We start from the raw sequence: 16696 nt of genomic DNA, 5'->3' as shown, positions 1-16696 counted from the left end.
TCTAACCTCTGGCATCATTAACTGAACTGAAGCGGCAAGAACTGATACTTACTGGATATTTTCTCTCAAACCATTAGCTGCAATCCCAAGAGATAGCTGTGTGGGAAAAACACGGCAGATCAGCAGTTTCAGAAATACTCAGACCAGCCCGTCTCACACGGTGTTAAAACGATGTCATGCCCAAAGCCACTTAATTCACCTTTTTTCTGGTTAGTTTGAACTTCAGGAGACTGTCTTCACCATATCTACATGCCTAATGCACTGAGTTGCTTCTGTATGATCGGTTGATTAGGTGTGTGTCATGGCTGCCGTTTTCAGGTAACTTCCCATGTTTGAGTCCTGCGTTTGGGTCCTACATCCTGCCACACAGCCGAACTTTGACAGTATGTGATAATGTGTAGTTAAACAATGTACCTAATAAAGTGACCACCGTTTCTGTAATATTTCTGTTGAAACACAGACAGCTGTGATCAAGAACAAGCACATCAGCAGGTCCATTAGTCATTTCCCAAAATCCAGAATAACATTCAGCGACATCCTAAAAGCATTTCAGCGAAATTCAGGAAAATAAAATGTACCCGAGTCACATCGATGGGTGTAATTTTTCCAAAATTTCAAGGTTATTCTTGATGTTATGCAATAGGAAGAAAAATACATGAAAGTTTATTCATGAGGTTTCACAATGTTTTGTGTAAACTTTTGCAAACTGACGACTGGTGTCCTTTTCTTTTTCACTCTGGATTGATGTTTGTGCAGCAATGTCTATTTAAACAGTCTTAAAGGAAAACAGTGACCAGTGACTTTGGATTGGCAACTTTTTATTGCGTGTCTTTAGTAAATCTTGATTATAACTTTTAATGGGAGTTGTGCAAATTGAGTAATTTTGCCTGTAAAATGGCATCTGAATACAACCTTTATCCTTAAACAGCTAGGGATGGGTATCGAAAATCAGTTCTTGTTGAAAACCGGTTCCCACTGTTTCAATTCCTTGGAATTGTTTGCCATTTTTGCAAACGATTCCCTTATCGATTCCAGTCGCCCCGAATGACGTCACCACGTTGTGGAGCGTCATTTACCTGGCAGGAAACACGGCGGCTCAAACGCTAAAAAGTTTGGTCATACTTTACGAGAACGGATGACAACGGGGCAACTTGCAATACTTGCAAAGTAGATATTTCATTTAAGGGAGGAAACACTACGAATATGTAAAAGCATTTGCTCACAAAACACGCGATAACCTTAAATGAATGTCGTGTTTTTAATTCCGCTCCGGACTCGTGAATCTCAACCCAGCAGCAGCGGTAACGTTTGCACGTCCTCTCCCGTTAATACGGCAGATAAATAATCAACTAACAGTGCATATTATGTTTGAGTTATATTACAAAACCTGCCATTAGTGTGCATTTAGGTGACCATGATGAGAGAGACAAACAGAGTCTGGCTGGCGCTCGCTGGCAGTTGTCGCTGCAGTCTACCGGTAGCGTCTCCTTTCAGGCCAGGATAGACGAATGTCACCAAGCAGTGACTAAGTTTGTGGTCAAAGGCTGCCACAGCAGATACCCCCGATTTTCAGTAAGTGAATGTGTTTATTTGTAGGCAGGGACATTGCTACAGAATAATTTATGTTATACTTTGTTATTGCTACAGAAGAATATTTATTTTATTATTTTACATTTACAATTTTTTTCCCCGGGGACCCTGTGACCCCCCCATTGAAGAGCCGTAGGCTGGATCTCTTAAGGATCTCTTAAGATCTCACTGTTGGGTTTGTAAGTCCATGCTACTCCTAAATTCTATCTTGTTCAAAGAGAAGATATAAAACAAAGTTCTAAGCTAATCGACCTTAGTGTTCTCCTTTTTTAAAAAGAATCGATAACAGAATCGATAAAGAATCGAATCGTTAAACAGAATTGAAAATGGAATCGGAATCGTGAAAATCTTATCAATGCCCATCCCTATAAACAGCTATTAATAACCGAAGGCAGAAGGCTCACACAGTTGTTCTCGGGCGTCTGTGCGTGTGTCGTGCCATCACTTATTTAATGGGGAAGGCCTGACAGGCTCTGTGTGACGTCAGAGAAGGGAACACATTCGCGCACCAACTGGGGATGACAGTTGGGTCGGTACATGATGGCACGCCATGTGTTTGAAATCTCCAGTGGAGACCCAGAAATACTTCAGTCACACCTCGTGTAGTGAGACGTCTGACCTGCGCCTCAGCGCTGCCACTGACTGAGAGCATCTGTGACATGTGGTTTGGATAGATTCAATTTTAAGTCAGTTTTCAACACTATAGATTTGATGTTCTCATTAGTAGTTGGCGACTACTGTGCTCACAAATCTTCACATTAGGACTCTGGATTAAACAGTCTACTCTCAATATTAAAAAAAATTTATTCACATTGGCTCAGTTGAGGCTTTGCAAACACATGATTACTGACCACATGACATTAACTTTTCGGCCATTCTGAACATATGACTATCGTGGTGACAATGCAGGATCCAGTGAATAAGACCCCAGTCATACAAGCCTACAGACTGCACCGCCACCATCTGGTAAATAGTAGTCATCACGGAAAACTGAGTATTTCCCAACCTGTTATGTGTCGTTGCTGGAGGTTGGTGGCAGCGACTGGGAACATGATCGCTAAATTGCTAGTCACAGAGGCCTACAGTCAGTGACCCCATGGCAACCAGCAGGTAAAAACACATATTCCCCCAAAACCTCTTTGTAAATGCTTCAGTTGCTAGCACATTGCTGCAGTCTTGTTTGAACGGATGTGTCGGCTTTTTCTACAAACATCAGTCGGCTCCTCTCTGTGCCATTTGAAACCTCTGAGACACAACTTTTACTTTGAGGCCAAACCTTCTACATGTCCAGCTTGCGTTGCACTTTCTCAAACTGTATGGATGCTTGGCTGATGTGAAAAAGTACAGGTTTATACTGGAATAAGCTAGCAAGGTTTGGGATTTAGCACTTTCTTTGCAAACAATTTCCCCAACCAGTTTCCATAACAACCACTGGTTGTATAACATACATATACATACATATATATATATATATATACACACACACACACACACACACACACACACACACACACACACACACACACACATATATATATAAAACAAAACAAAAAAAACACCCAGCACGCCCCTGCGGGCGGTTTATCCTTCAAGCTCGGGTCCTCTACCAGAGGCCTGGGAGCTTGAGGGTCCTGCGCAGTATCTTAGCTGTTCCCAGGACTGCGCTCTTCTGGACAGAGATCTCCGATGTTGTTCCCGGGATCTGCTGGAGCCACTCGCCTAGCTTGGGAGTCACCGCACCTAGTGCTCCAATTACCACGGGGACCACCATTACCTTCACCCTCCACATCCTCTCGAGCTCTTCTCTGAGCCCTTGGTATTTCTCCAGCTTCTCGTGTTCCTTCTTCCTGATATTGCTGTCATTCGGAACCGCTACATCGATCACTACGGCCGTCTTCTTCTGTTTGTCTACCACCACTATGTCCGGTTGGTTAGCCACCACCATTTTGTCCGTCTGTATCTGGAAGTCCCACAGGATCTTAGCTCGGTCATTCTCCACCACCCTTGGGGGCATCTCCCATTTTGACCTCGGGACTTCCAGGTTATACTCGGCACAGATGTTCCTGTACACTATGCCGGCCACTTGGTTATGGCGTTCCATGTATGCCTTGCCTGCTAGCATCTTGCACCCTGCTGTTATGTGCTGGATTGTCTCTGGGGCATCTTTACACAGCCTGCACCTGGGGTCTTGCCTGGTGTGATAGACCCCAGCCTCTATGGATCTTGTGCTCAGAGCTTGTTCTTGTGCTGCCATGATTAGTGCCTCTGTGCTGTCTTTCAGTCCAGCTTTGTCCAGCCACTGGTAGGATTTCTGGATATCAGCCACCTCCTCTATCTGCCGGTGGTACATACCGTGCAGGGGCCTGTCCTTCCATGATGGTTCCTCGTCTCCCTCCTCTTTCTTGGGTTTCTGCTGCCTGAGGTATTCACTGAGCACTCGGTCAGTTGGGGCCATCTTCCCAATGTATTCTTGGATGTTCCTTGTCTCATCCTGGACTGTGGTGCTGACACTCACCAGTCCCCGGCCCCCTTCCTTCCGCTTAGCGTACAGCCTCAGGGTGCTGGACTTGGGGTGAAACCCTCCATGCATGGTAAGGAGCTTTCTTGTCTTTATGTCAGTGGCTTCTATCTCCTCCTTTGGCCAGCCTATTACCCCAGCAGGGTACCTGATCACGGGCAGGGCGTACGTGTTGATGGCCCGGATCTTGTTCTTACCATTCAGCTGACTCCTCAGGACTTGCTTGACCCTCTGCAGGTACTTGGTGGTTGCAGCCTTTCTAGCGGTCTCTTCATGGTTCCCATTCGCCTGCGGGATCCCCAGGTACTTGTAACTGTCCTCTATGTCTGCAATGTTGCCTTCTGGTAGTTCAATCCCCTCAGTTCTGACTACCTTCCCTCTCTTTGTTACCATCCGACTACACTTCTCCAGTCCGAACGACATTCCAATGTCATTGCTGTATAGCCTGGTAGTGTGGATCAGTGAATCGATGTCTCGTTCACTCTTGGCATACAGCTTGATGTCATCCATGTACAGGAGGTGGCTGACAACTGCTCCGTTCCGTAGTCGGTATCCGTAGCCAGCCTTGTTAATGATCTCACTGAGGGGGTTCAGGCCTATGCAGAACAGCAGTGGGGACAGAGCATCTCCTTGGTAGATCCCGCACTTGATGGTGACTTGTGCTATGGGCTTGGAGTTGGCCTCTAGTGTTGTACGCCACATCCCCATTGAGTTCCTGATGAAGGCTCTTAGGGTCCCATTGATCTTGTACAATTCTAGGCATTCCAGTATCCAGCTGTGGGGCATTGAGTCATAGGCCTTCTTGTAATCAATCCAGGCAGTGCACAGGTTGGTCAGTCTGGTCTTGCAGTCTCGGCTGACTGTTCTGTCTACCAGTAGCTGGTGTTTTGCGCCTCTGGTATTCTTGCCAATTCCTTTCTGTGTCCCGCTCATGTATTGACCCATGTGCCTGTTCATCTTAGCCGATATGATGCCTGACAGGAGCTTCCATGTAGTACTGAGGCAGGTTATTGGTCGGTAGTTGGAGGGGACCGGTCCCTTCTTGGGGTCCTTGGGGATCAGGACCGTCCGACCTTCGGTTAGCCATTCCGGGTGTCTCTCGTTAACTAGCAGCTGGTTCATTTGTGCTGCCAGACGCTCGTGGAGTGCAGTCAGCTTCTTTAGCCAGTAGGCGTGAACCATGTCGGGCCCTGGTGCTGTCCAACTCTTCATACTGGAGACCCTTTCTTGGATATCTGCCACTGTGATGGTTACTGGACCCTGTTCAGGGAGGTCGCTGTGGTCTGCCCTCAGATCCACTAGCCACTGAGCATTGCCGTTATGGGTTGCGTCCTTCTCCCATATGCCCTTCCAGTATTGCTCCGTCTCCAGCCTTGGTGGTGCTGTTCTCTTATTGTTCCCTTGCCACTGAGAGTACACCTTTGCTGGTTCTGTGGAGAACAGCTGGTTTATTCTCCTGTCTTCTATCTCTCTGGTGTACCTCCTCAAGCGGCTGGCCAAGGCTGTGAGTCTTTGCTTGGCAGTTTCCAAGGCCTCAGGTATGGACAGCTTGCTGTATTTCTTATGCACCTTCTTTGTCGCACCTTTCTGCAACTCCGTTAGTTGGCTAACCTCCCTCCGTGCTACTTTGATCTTGTCCTCTAGCCTCCTTCTCCATGGAGGGTACTGCCCCTTGTGGCTGTTCAACTTGTAGCCAAGCATCTTACTGATCACTGCTGCCGTATTGTAGATCAGCTTGTTAGTGTCGGTAATCGTGGTTGTAGGTATTGTCCGTAGTGCTGCATTAACATCATCTAGCAGACCTTCTGAGGGTACTTCACGTAATCTTGGTAACCGGCTACGGGGGATCCAGGTTTCAAGCTTGGCCATGATCCTATTTTTCAGGTCAATTCCTCTCGCACTCAACGGTCCTTCTCCTATCGCACTTGGGGCTACGTACCCAATCTCGGGTGGGGGTGATGAAATCGCCCCCCTGACCTGGCGTCCTGACTCCTCCTTGCCGTAGCATTTGTGTTGTACCTCGTCAATCTCTAGCTGTGAGAGCAGTCCCTTCTTTCGAATGTTGGAACACTGAGCTACTAGTTGTTTCGCCGTCATTGTGGATGTTGGGTATCGAAGAATCCATAGGTCCCTCATCCTATTCATGTAGCCCCTGCCGCCGGGGTTACTTGCGTAGTAGCATTCCAACAACGCCCTGTTTTCGTCTCTTGCCCACCGATGCCTTCTTGTTATATATATATATATATATATATATATATATATATATATATATATATATATATATATATATATATATATATATATATATATGTGTGTGTGTGTGTGTATATATATATTAGGGGTGCAACGATACACAAAATTCACGGTTCGGTTCGGTTCGATACTTTGGTGTCACGGTTCGATATTTTTTCGATACAAAAAAAATGTTCATGCCTTTTTAATTTGTCATTTATTAAAATTATAAATATATATTTTAACTCAAAAGTACAGTTTTTAAATTTAACCCTAACCCTTGTGCGCGTTTTTTATTTTGACAGCGAATGCGCACCTGCGGACCACTTATGTGCAGCCCTGGTTATTTAGCTCGTCATATTGCAGCCACAGAAATTCTTTTGTCCATGAAACCATGAAGCTGCACTTTCTTTTTGCCTTATAGTCTGATTTGTCATAACTTCTCCGTTTTGTGGTAAGCTTTTCTTTGGCTGTCACTTCTTCACCCTGACCTGTCTTATTTGGCTCAGAAGAAATGAAATATATATCCTCCTGCTTTTACACACGCACTCACATAAGCTCAGCGATTCTCTGCGCGATCAACCTCTCACATGTTTAAGCTTGCTGCGGGAGATTTCACTTGTCATGTTTGCATAGTGAGCTAACGATTAATAAGACGATGTCAGAGGAATTGGTGCACAAATTTTCATCACTCACAGATCAGTGCTGTCGCTCTCTATACACAGTTCGCGCGATTGCAAAGTGAAAGCAAAAAAACAAGCGCAAATTCAAACGCGATTTCAATATGTCACATATTGACAGTGGCTCACCGATGCCAATGACATAATTACCCAGCTACATTTCTGAAAGAATGCAAAAGCATTGACATATATTTTTCTTCCTACAATAGCCTGACGGGCAGGGAAGAGATAGATTTTGGTAGCCCGACTGAAAAAAATCGCTAGCTCCAGGACGTCGGGCTAGCGATATTGCAAGCCCTGTATCTGATTGAGGAATCACTCATCTTTGGAAAAGAGAGTTTATTACAGAGAAATGTCTCTTTCCAAAATAAAAGCTATACTATCCGCTTCTTGTGGGCTATATTCTCAGCAGCATAAGGAGAATCATGTGCTAACAGCTGTCTAAATGACTCGGCTAAAGTTAGTAGCATGCTTGTTGTTTTTGTCTTTGCACTAGGATGATGTCGGCGTAAATGTGCAGTCATATTCGTTGTGTTCCCACTAGTGCTTTCAGGTTAATCTCGTTGAAATGACCTTAACGCCACAACACGGCAAATCTCCGTTAACGAGCTACCGCCGATCGCCCCGTGCATGGGGCTAGACGGCCAACACGTTAACGAGCTAACTGCGCTAACACACTAGCTCCCACCCATGTAATTGAGCATTGCACGGCACATCCAACATACTGTTTTACTTTAGTCCATGACTCGCTTACCTTCAGGGTCATACGTCACATGAAAACCAAAATAATTCCAAACGCCAGATCTGGAGAGCTTAACTTCTGTCTTGCTAGCTTGCCCTGCGCTCTTCCTTCTGACTATGCTGTCTGTGTTGAGCACTCAGTGGATCTGCGCTCGACAGTGCAGCCTAGGCGGAGTAGTCGAACGCAGATTCACTGAGCGCTCAACACAGACAGCATCGTCAGAAGGAAAATTGATAAAATAAATTACAAATGTTGTATTGTTCGATACATATGCGTACCGAACCGAAAGCACTGTATCGAACGGTTCAATATCGATACGAATATCGTTGCACCCCTAATATATATATATATATATATATATATATATATATATATATATATATATATACACACACACACACACACACATATATATATACATATACATACATATACATATATGTGTGTGTGTATATATAATGTATATACACACATATATACACACACACTACTGTAATCTTTTGATTTTTTATATATTAACAAAAAAATAGAAAAAAACAAAAGAAGTCACAAAAATATTAATATTATACTATTGTTTTTTCAAACAATATTATGACAATTGCTGGGCATAGAAGTATTTATACACAATACTGAAAATGTTGAACCTCAAAAGGCAAAGACCAGCAAGCACAGCAGATAGCCGTTAAAAGCTCTGGGAATCCATTTCCAAGTAACTGACAGATTGTGTTTCACTACACAAGCTCTGAGCAGGTACAAAAGATGAAGTGAACTAAAAGCATTTAAAAGCCAACTATAAAATCTCCACCCTGACCGAAAAAACGCTCCCAAAAAACCCGTAAAATATGCACATTTCAGAGCTGCCTAATTATCTGGTGCGAGACATATAATAGTAATTATAACAATTTAAATAAGACAATTTAAAGCATGGATCACTGCGATTTCACTCAGCAGTAAAAGTACCATTAAACGAGAGACTACATTTGCTATCATGGTTTTAGGGTCTTGTATAGTATTTGCTGAGCTGTGGTTCCTGTTTTGATGTTAATGATTTCCTTTCTTTATTGTTATAATGTTTATATTTTTCCACTATTTCCTTGTCTTTGTCTTCATCTGTTTTTGTCCACTTCCTGTTTAATTTCAGCAAATCACTTTTCCTTGCATCCGTCTGGTTACCTGACTTGACTGTAGGGATGGGTACCGGTGTCCGGTTCTGACATAAACGGTAGTAACCAGACCGAAAAGCAGCGCACATTTCGGTGCTTTATTTCGGTGCTTTTTTTTCCTGAGCTGTGATACACTTTTAGCCAATCGTTTTACGTTTCCGAGGATAGTAGGCGGGGCCAGGTACGTACGTTCTGTTAGCGCAGAGCTACAGATTAAAAATGTCCAAGGCGAAGCGGTTAAAAGTCTGGCTGTACTTCACAGCAAAATATGCAAACTCAGCAGCAACAAGTGCTTTAAGCTGATACTGTGATACTGTCAAAGGAGGTAACACCTCGAATCTCATGAAACACCTGGCGACGCATAGCGTTTTTTTAAAGCCGAGAAATGCGCCGTATTTGATGGCAGCAGCAGCCGTTCTTCTCTGCGTGAGTAGCTTAATGTTGTTCTTGTGTAATTTACGTTGAGTAGGCTAACCACGTTATTACATTAATGCATGTAAGGTGAACTAGCAAACATCATCATAGCTACATGCGGCTGTCTTCTTGTTTGATGGCAGATACTCTCTTCACCCTGGCCAAAAAGGCTAAAATGACCAAAGAAGAAGTGGAAAACAGTTAAACATGAGAGGTTTTTGGACAAAGTTTGTGTTTTTTCCATTGATTAAGCACTGCTTCCAGCCATGAGTGATACCATATATGCCCCATAGCTGCAGAAAAGGCTAACATTGTTATCTTTTTACAAAAAACAGCTGAACATGAGAGGTTTTTGAACAAAGTTTGTGTTCTCCATTCTTTAAGCACCGGTTTGAGCACCGTTTGAGCACCGGCACCGTTTCAAAAGTACCGATTTGGCACCGGTATCGGATAAAACCTAAACGATACCCATCCCTACTTGACTGTTTGAATTTTTATTCTTCATTTAGGAAGGTTTCTGAGTGAAGTGACCTGGAAGTGGCAGCCATTGAGATTTTCCAAACACAAAGGAAAGGAGCGCCACTGATTCCTTTATTAACTCTTTTAGCAGAGGATGCACTGGACCATCTTTTCTGAAAGCAGAGAAGATCATTTTAACTAATAATTCATGGTGATGCACCACCTGAGTAACGTCTATTGTTGTATTGCGAGCCTTTAGAATGATTATAAAATCATTTGTTATTTCGGGTTAGCTGTGAGTCATAAGTGATGGATGGCGGGGAATTTTACTTCAGCCATAGAAATCCTAACTAAGAAGTATCATTAATTTAAACCAAAATCATGGCATAAAATGAATGAATGAGAGAAAGGGGAAAAATGTGTTTTTGATAAAAGGTTAAACTCTTAAGTTTGTGTGGTCCTCAGGATTAAGGCTCGGGTGGAGTGCAGGATTTATACAGAGAATAAACATCTGGACATTTGACATCTGCGTGTAACACTGTGTAGAAGAACACAAGACATTATTTACCATCAGAACCCGAGCGGTCAGTATGTTATTGAAAATGCATTTAGTGAAAGTGCACATTGCTGTTTTTTGAGGGTTTTTTTCCCCAGCAGTCACACATTGTAACATTCGGGGGTCAAAAAATGAAGGCTTGCTTTTTGGATGTATTGCCTTCCTCAGCATCCTGCTTTTGCATCCCGTTTCCAATGTACATCAACATGTGTTTCATAAAGCTCTTCATGGTACAATGGTACTATGAATGGATAACTCATGTGTCGAATGTACAGCAGTGTGTTGCTGACCCACCCTGTGCTGGGAGAGGAACGTCGCTCTGACACTTGGTACATTCCCCTCGTGCTCCCAGAGATGCTCGAGTTTCTCTGGAGAGAGAGAGAGAGAAACACAAAGAAAACAAAGAGTCGGATCAAACGTGTTATTAATAAAATGTCCTGTTTCCCCATCATTCTCAAACATTATTTTACAGGCTGATCTTTTTTTTTTATGATGGAGAAATGCGAGCATACATATTTTACCAAAACACAAAGTACAACAAGACATTTAATTGAAGGACAAGATACTGTATGTATTACTAACAAACAGCTGTCACAGTAAATTAGAACTGCTACAAAAATAAATTGAGTACAGAAGCCTGCTTAAAAAAAATCTCACTGGAAGTGGAATGAAATCATAGAAAATGAAACCGCCGCCTATTTTGCAGTTATCTGGGGAAGGTTTTCTAAACGTATCTCAAACAGGCTCCGTTACTTCTGATTTTTGTCAAACAGAATACAATCATGACTAGAATGATTAACAAAAGTGGTTTTCTGATTAAAGGTAATTGTGTGCGGTTCAGTGACGTGTTTTCATCACATTTCATTTTCTTGATTTGTACTGTACACACGAGCAAGGCATTGGAACAGGATCATTGTCGTGAATAGGTGTGAGTGTAACATGATCATTTGTCTGTATTAGCCACACGACAGACTGGTAACCTGTCCAGCTGGCACAAACTCCTGCAGCCCTGAATTGGATAACCCAAAGAAAATGGATGGAAAGTAGTCAAAATATCTTTTTCTAGAGCAAAATGCTGGATGGACCTGACTGACTGAGCAATCAATACTTCTATCTATCCACTGTACTCACTGCAGAGAGAACCCTGTAATCTAAAATATTTGGTTGCAGCTCTGAGAGCAGGTTTTTAAAATGCATTTGCTTGTAAGTGTGCAATCTGACTCTCTGTGTTTGCCAGCGCAAAATCTTCCTTGTCGCTTTTTCACACCGTTCTCAAAGCTGCATGTGCACTGAAGTGTGCGTGTGTGAAGCCATGCCAGGTGGAACTCTGTGTACCAAACCGGCGACATGCCACAGAGGGAAAATGTGCGCAAACACAGACCGTCTCCCTCCCTCTCTGCTCCCTCTCTTTTTCTCTGCTTCACTCACACAGCTTGTTTGTGGGCCACTGCCAGTGAAAATGGACCGTGGAGGAAACAGGCGAGTATCATCCATGCCTTTCATTCCTGGACAGACTGCAGTGAAGGCAGAGCAGGAGCACATCTCCAAGAAATGGGTTTAATCAAATGCATTCATCGGGAGGTATAACTCAATTTGGGTGACTTAAATTCGAGCCAAACGTCAGCATTTGTCTATTTCTACCTCTTCTGCTCTCTGTTACAAACCCAAAACATAATAAAGAATCACAGTCAGATTAAAGCTGCTGTATATTCCTCTCATTCTTTGTGAAAATTATATTACAGTCAGCCTGGAAAGAACAACAGAGTGAGCAGATAAACCATCCCTTCTCTCACCACCAGTCCTAAAATACCCCTGTCACTCTAAAACCTGTCTCGTAGGAAGATGAGGGCGACCTTTCTCAGGCCATATAGAGAGGTGGAGACACCCTTGACAGTATAACAAGGTGCCAACCAGTTAGTGCCTCCACACTTGTACTTGTCATGCTGATTACTCATAGTCCTACAGTGCACAAGCATGGAGACAAGAAACTGACTAAATGTAGGTAGTTTCAGGTCATTCACAGGTCATGTGGTTCTCTAATATTTCAAATCACAACAACAATCACCTTGAGATACTTTATATTGCAAGTTAAAGATCCTACAATAATACAGAGAAGCCCTAACTGTCAAACAACCTTTTATGAGCAACCACATGGCGAAAATGGGAATGAAAACTCCCTTTTAACAGGAAGGAAGGGACCTCTGGCAAAAGCATTTAACTTAGTGCAGATTTAGGGATTTCGTATTTAGTCACACTAAAGTACAAAAAGGAAGGCAACCTCCTTGCAACTAGTAAATAAAAATTAAGTATATAAATATCATATATAAAATAACCGATTGCAAGTAGTTGCAGCTACCAACTGGTCACCAAGTGTTTAAACATGCAACAGTATCAATCAGTTTCCATCATGAGGCGACTGCACATTTCACCTGATGGGAGGCAACCTTTCTCCAAACAATCACAGTCCAACTCAGACTGACTGAACTCTCAGACAGATTGGATAACCAACTGGTTTGCAAGCAACCGACATGTCATTTATAAACAAATTCAAACTGCCGGCACATTGCAATCAGTCTGAGTCAGTCTGCACTGACGAACGCAACACATCTACAGCATGTCTCCTTGTAACAGGGGCCTACATTGGTTATATTCTGGTTATGTTCCCATGTGAAATCGAGGTTGTTTATTTCCTATTTCATTTTGCAGTTAAATCTCCATCCTGCAGTAACTATGTCACCATCTGAACAGGAATTTCTGTGTGTATGAGGCTCTGGGTGAACTCTAAATGCGAGCAGTTAATGTGAATTTCTGTGCATCTTGCTGTCATCTGTTGCAACAGATTTACAACAGATGACAGCAGACTTGCAATTTTTACCATTTTATGACAGTTAATCGCCCATTAACCACACAGACTCTATGCCAATGCCAACTTCACCTCAATCAATCACAAACTGATTGCAGACTGGCTCTTGCAAAAAAAGAAGTCACTTTGAAAATGGAAACTGACTGCGAGTACTGTTGTTTCCCATCTTTAAAGGAACAAGATCGCAAGTTCGTTGCAACTATTGCAATAATCGTGATTATGGCACTGTCTCCAATCAGTGTTTCCGCTACAGTGTGACTGTAGCAGGCTTTTTGTCTGGTAAGTTGATAGTGGTTTATGGTGTTAATGTTTTTATAACCTCTTCTGAGACTGTTGTGTTCCTTGATACCTGCTGGATTTGTCAGTGTTAGAAAGGTTTGTGAGCTATGATGACTACAGCAGAAGAAGTTGAAGAGAAATACTTTTCTCCTGTTCTGTCAGAGTCTGCCATGAACTCGGATGAATGAAATGTGCATTAGTGCATTCTTATCCTCATCATGTTCGTGGGCTGCATAAAATGTTACCAAGAGCCACACTTTAAAAGCCCTGACCTTAGAAAGAAGGATCACTCTGAATCAATACATTCACTCTTCTGAATCACCCCCTTTGTCTGCCCTGATGCCCTGAAAGGTTCACTCGAGGATGAAAATGAGTTGAATCATATGCTACGGCCAGATCTCAACCCAAGTGAAGAGCTACTGGAGAATTTGGACTGATTGGAAAACATGTGGCCACAGTGGCCCAACTCCTTAGTAAAACACTTTATTTTGAAGATTTGTCTATAATTGGTCACCTGACTATAAAGCGATAACCCGAGGACGCCGACATCATCTGTGCACTCAGAGACAGTAATCCTAGGACATGATTCCTCTCAGGCAGCTCTGCACCACATCACATCTGATTAAAAATCATGCTGAAATCTTGAGCGAGAGCAAGAACTGTTTCCATGGCAGCATACACATTAGTGCATTGTGAAACAGGTGACCCCTTTTTTTTTTCCATAAGTGTCGTACAGTAATTTGAATACGTGACATTAAGAACAGACTCTGTGTGCTTTTATAGCTTTTTTTAATCATTGTGTAATACGGCAAAACAAAAGGAGCAAGGAGGCATGGTTCAAGCACCGAGCCTGGAGATGAAGAGCTGCATTCCAGTTTTCTTTTTTAATAGGAGCACACTTTCTGATCAGGATGTACCGAGCTGCACAGCTTCACTGTTCCAACAGCTTTGATGCTGAATGCTGTAACAACTGTAAAACTGTACCTACTGTAATAATCCCTTGATGAAGGAAGATCACACTGATAGAGTATAAAATAAAATGCTTTGTATATTATCAGTTCAATATATACAGCTAGGCTTACCCCCATATCTTTGAAGAAAGGAATTTGTTTAATCAGTTTTATTTTAATTGAAAGCACTTTGGTTATAAATGTGCAATATTAATAAAATGCACTTGCATATATAGAGCACATGGTTATTAACAAAATCTAATCTATAGAAAACATTATCTCTTGTACAACGATATAAGGACTCACTTTATATCCAAACAATATAACCTTAAATAAAAACATCTGCACATTTAAACATATGGGGGGAAAGAATATGGGGATTCTAAATATGACTAAACATAGCTTGCATCCAAATATCACGTCACGTTTGACCTCTGATCTCACTTTTAATTTTCACATCTGCCTTTCTAACAAGTTGACCGTAAAACATGTTAGATATTTATAAGAGAGTATTGCCAAAGGAAAGAGACTGAGCTGTCTAGTTATCTAGAAATATCCCGTAGTATAATATGATATAGTATGCACAGGTTGTTCGTGTCCAGTTATTTACAAATCAATACCTATTTCCATGATCTACTCCTACATAAAGTTTACAATACTATTAAAATATAATGCAGTACTATTCCCTTAAAAGTAAATACTGCCCAGCAATGTTCCCTCTAAGCTGTGCACGTGCGCAATTGCGCACTGCTGCCACGGTGTCTGCGCACAGAAAATCTGTGTTGCGCACAAAATAAATCTAACCTGCATTGAAATTAAAATTAATACTTTAACAATTCTGTTTTGCAGTGTTAGTCAGTGAGTGACTGTCTGCGCCCGTATGGGATTAGAACGATGCCACCTTATCCCATAGTCCAGCCAATAATGCGATTTACATTCGTATATACGCAGCTAATCAACGTCGTTGACAGGCTATGACAGCGTCCTTATGTGCCGACACCGGTGTTTTAGCTAACAAAGCGGCGTGGCTGATGTGAAGTGAAGCCACATTAATGACAACGTGGACAACCATTGGAGATGTGAGCAGGACAGACGGAACAACTGACAGAAAAAGTGTGGACTTTATACCAGCGTTTAAATCGTGTTGATAGGCCACGTAAAACCAGAGTTATGATAAAAATATCTGCAATGTTTGGTTTCCTTGCTGAATACTATCGTTGTTTATATTTACTGCGGGAAGAAACTGTAAAAACGGCGTTTTATAAGAAAAAGGCTTGAAAGCGCTCTCCGCCTGTGAGCAAAAACAAACTCCACCCCTCTCTCCCTTTCCTATTCGTCCAAAAAAGTACCATGTCGACCAATCAAAAAACTGATATGGCAACGTGACATCTAGTTGTTAAGAAACGGGGGGAAGTTTTAGGAGTGACGGCGGTGCTTTGAGATTTGAGACGTTTAGCGCAAATCTTATGTAGTTAGTGTGTAGTGTAGTTTTGTTGTGTGTGTCAGAACAATGAGGCGACTGCTGAATGTTACACGTGTTACAGCAGTGATACATCTTCTGTTGTCAGGCCTGCAGGTACCAGGCTGTTGTTCTCCTTTATCTCATAGTGGACAGAAATTATTTTTTGAAGTGGCACAAATAATTTGTGTGGCATCAGATTTGATGCAGAACAGCTGATTGTTCTGTAAATAGTTTGAAATGTTTATTTAAAACTGCCTTGGCTGCATTTAAAAAAAACATAGCTGCAAAAATCTTTGTTGTTTGCCAAACTGAGTAACCTTTTTGAAGAAGTAGCTATATAATTAATTGCCCAGCATTGGTCATTATATACTATAGAGAGCTACAGGACTCTCTCCCAGACCACAGACTCATAATACAAGTCAGAGCTTTTTTTTAAAAAGAAAGAAACTTGTGTTTTCAAAATTGGAGTTCAAGTTATTTGTACTTCCAATAGTGTTAACATACTGCACAGGTGAATGACTAGATTTTTTTTACATTTTCATTGTAAGTGGGCTAAAGCAGTTAATTAAAAGTAGTGTAACATAAATGTAAATGCTGTAATTTGATTATTTTAATAAACCATGTAACTTGGATGGATTAGATGCTGGCGTGACCACAGTGCACACGTCTGATGTCGCTCACAGTGGTCCAAGGGACCGCTCAGGGAGTTTGTGTGTTCGCTCAGACACGTGAAAAATTAGAGGGAACATTGTTGCCCAGAGAGTGACGTGCCGGCAGAGGTTTGTCTT

General features: G+C 42.3%; 1 protein-coding gene across 1 annotated transcript in view; it reads right to left on the bottom strand.

Moving 5' to 3' along the window:
• fbxo41 (F-box protein 41) overlaps window positions 1-16696 on the bottom strand; it is a 72096-nt gene that overhangs the window by 19333 nt on the left and 36067 nt on the right. The window contains exon 5 of the mRNA XM_085276719.1: window positions 10649-10722. Within this exon, the coding sequence (XP_085132845.1) occupies window positions 10649-10722 (74 nt within the window). The remainder of the gene's footprint in view (window positions 1-10648; window positions 10723-16696) is intronic.

This window comes from Mchenga conophoros, linkage group LG6 (genome assembly GCF_057382185.1).
Source record: "Mchenga conophoros isolate Kocher_MC1m ecotype Shallow Benthic linkage group LG6, M_conophoros_male_GT1.1, whole genome shotgun sequence".
Taxonomy (NCBI): domain Eukaryota; kingdom Metazoa; phylum Chordata; class Actinopteri; order Cichliformes; family Cichlidae; genus Mchenga; species Mchenga conophoros.
Note: the sequence above shows the minus strand (reverse complement) of the source record. Positions and strands in the feature narration are given on the sequence as shown.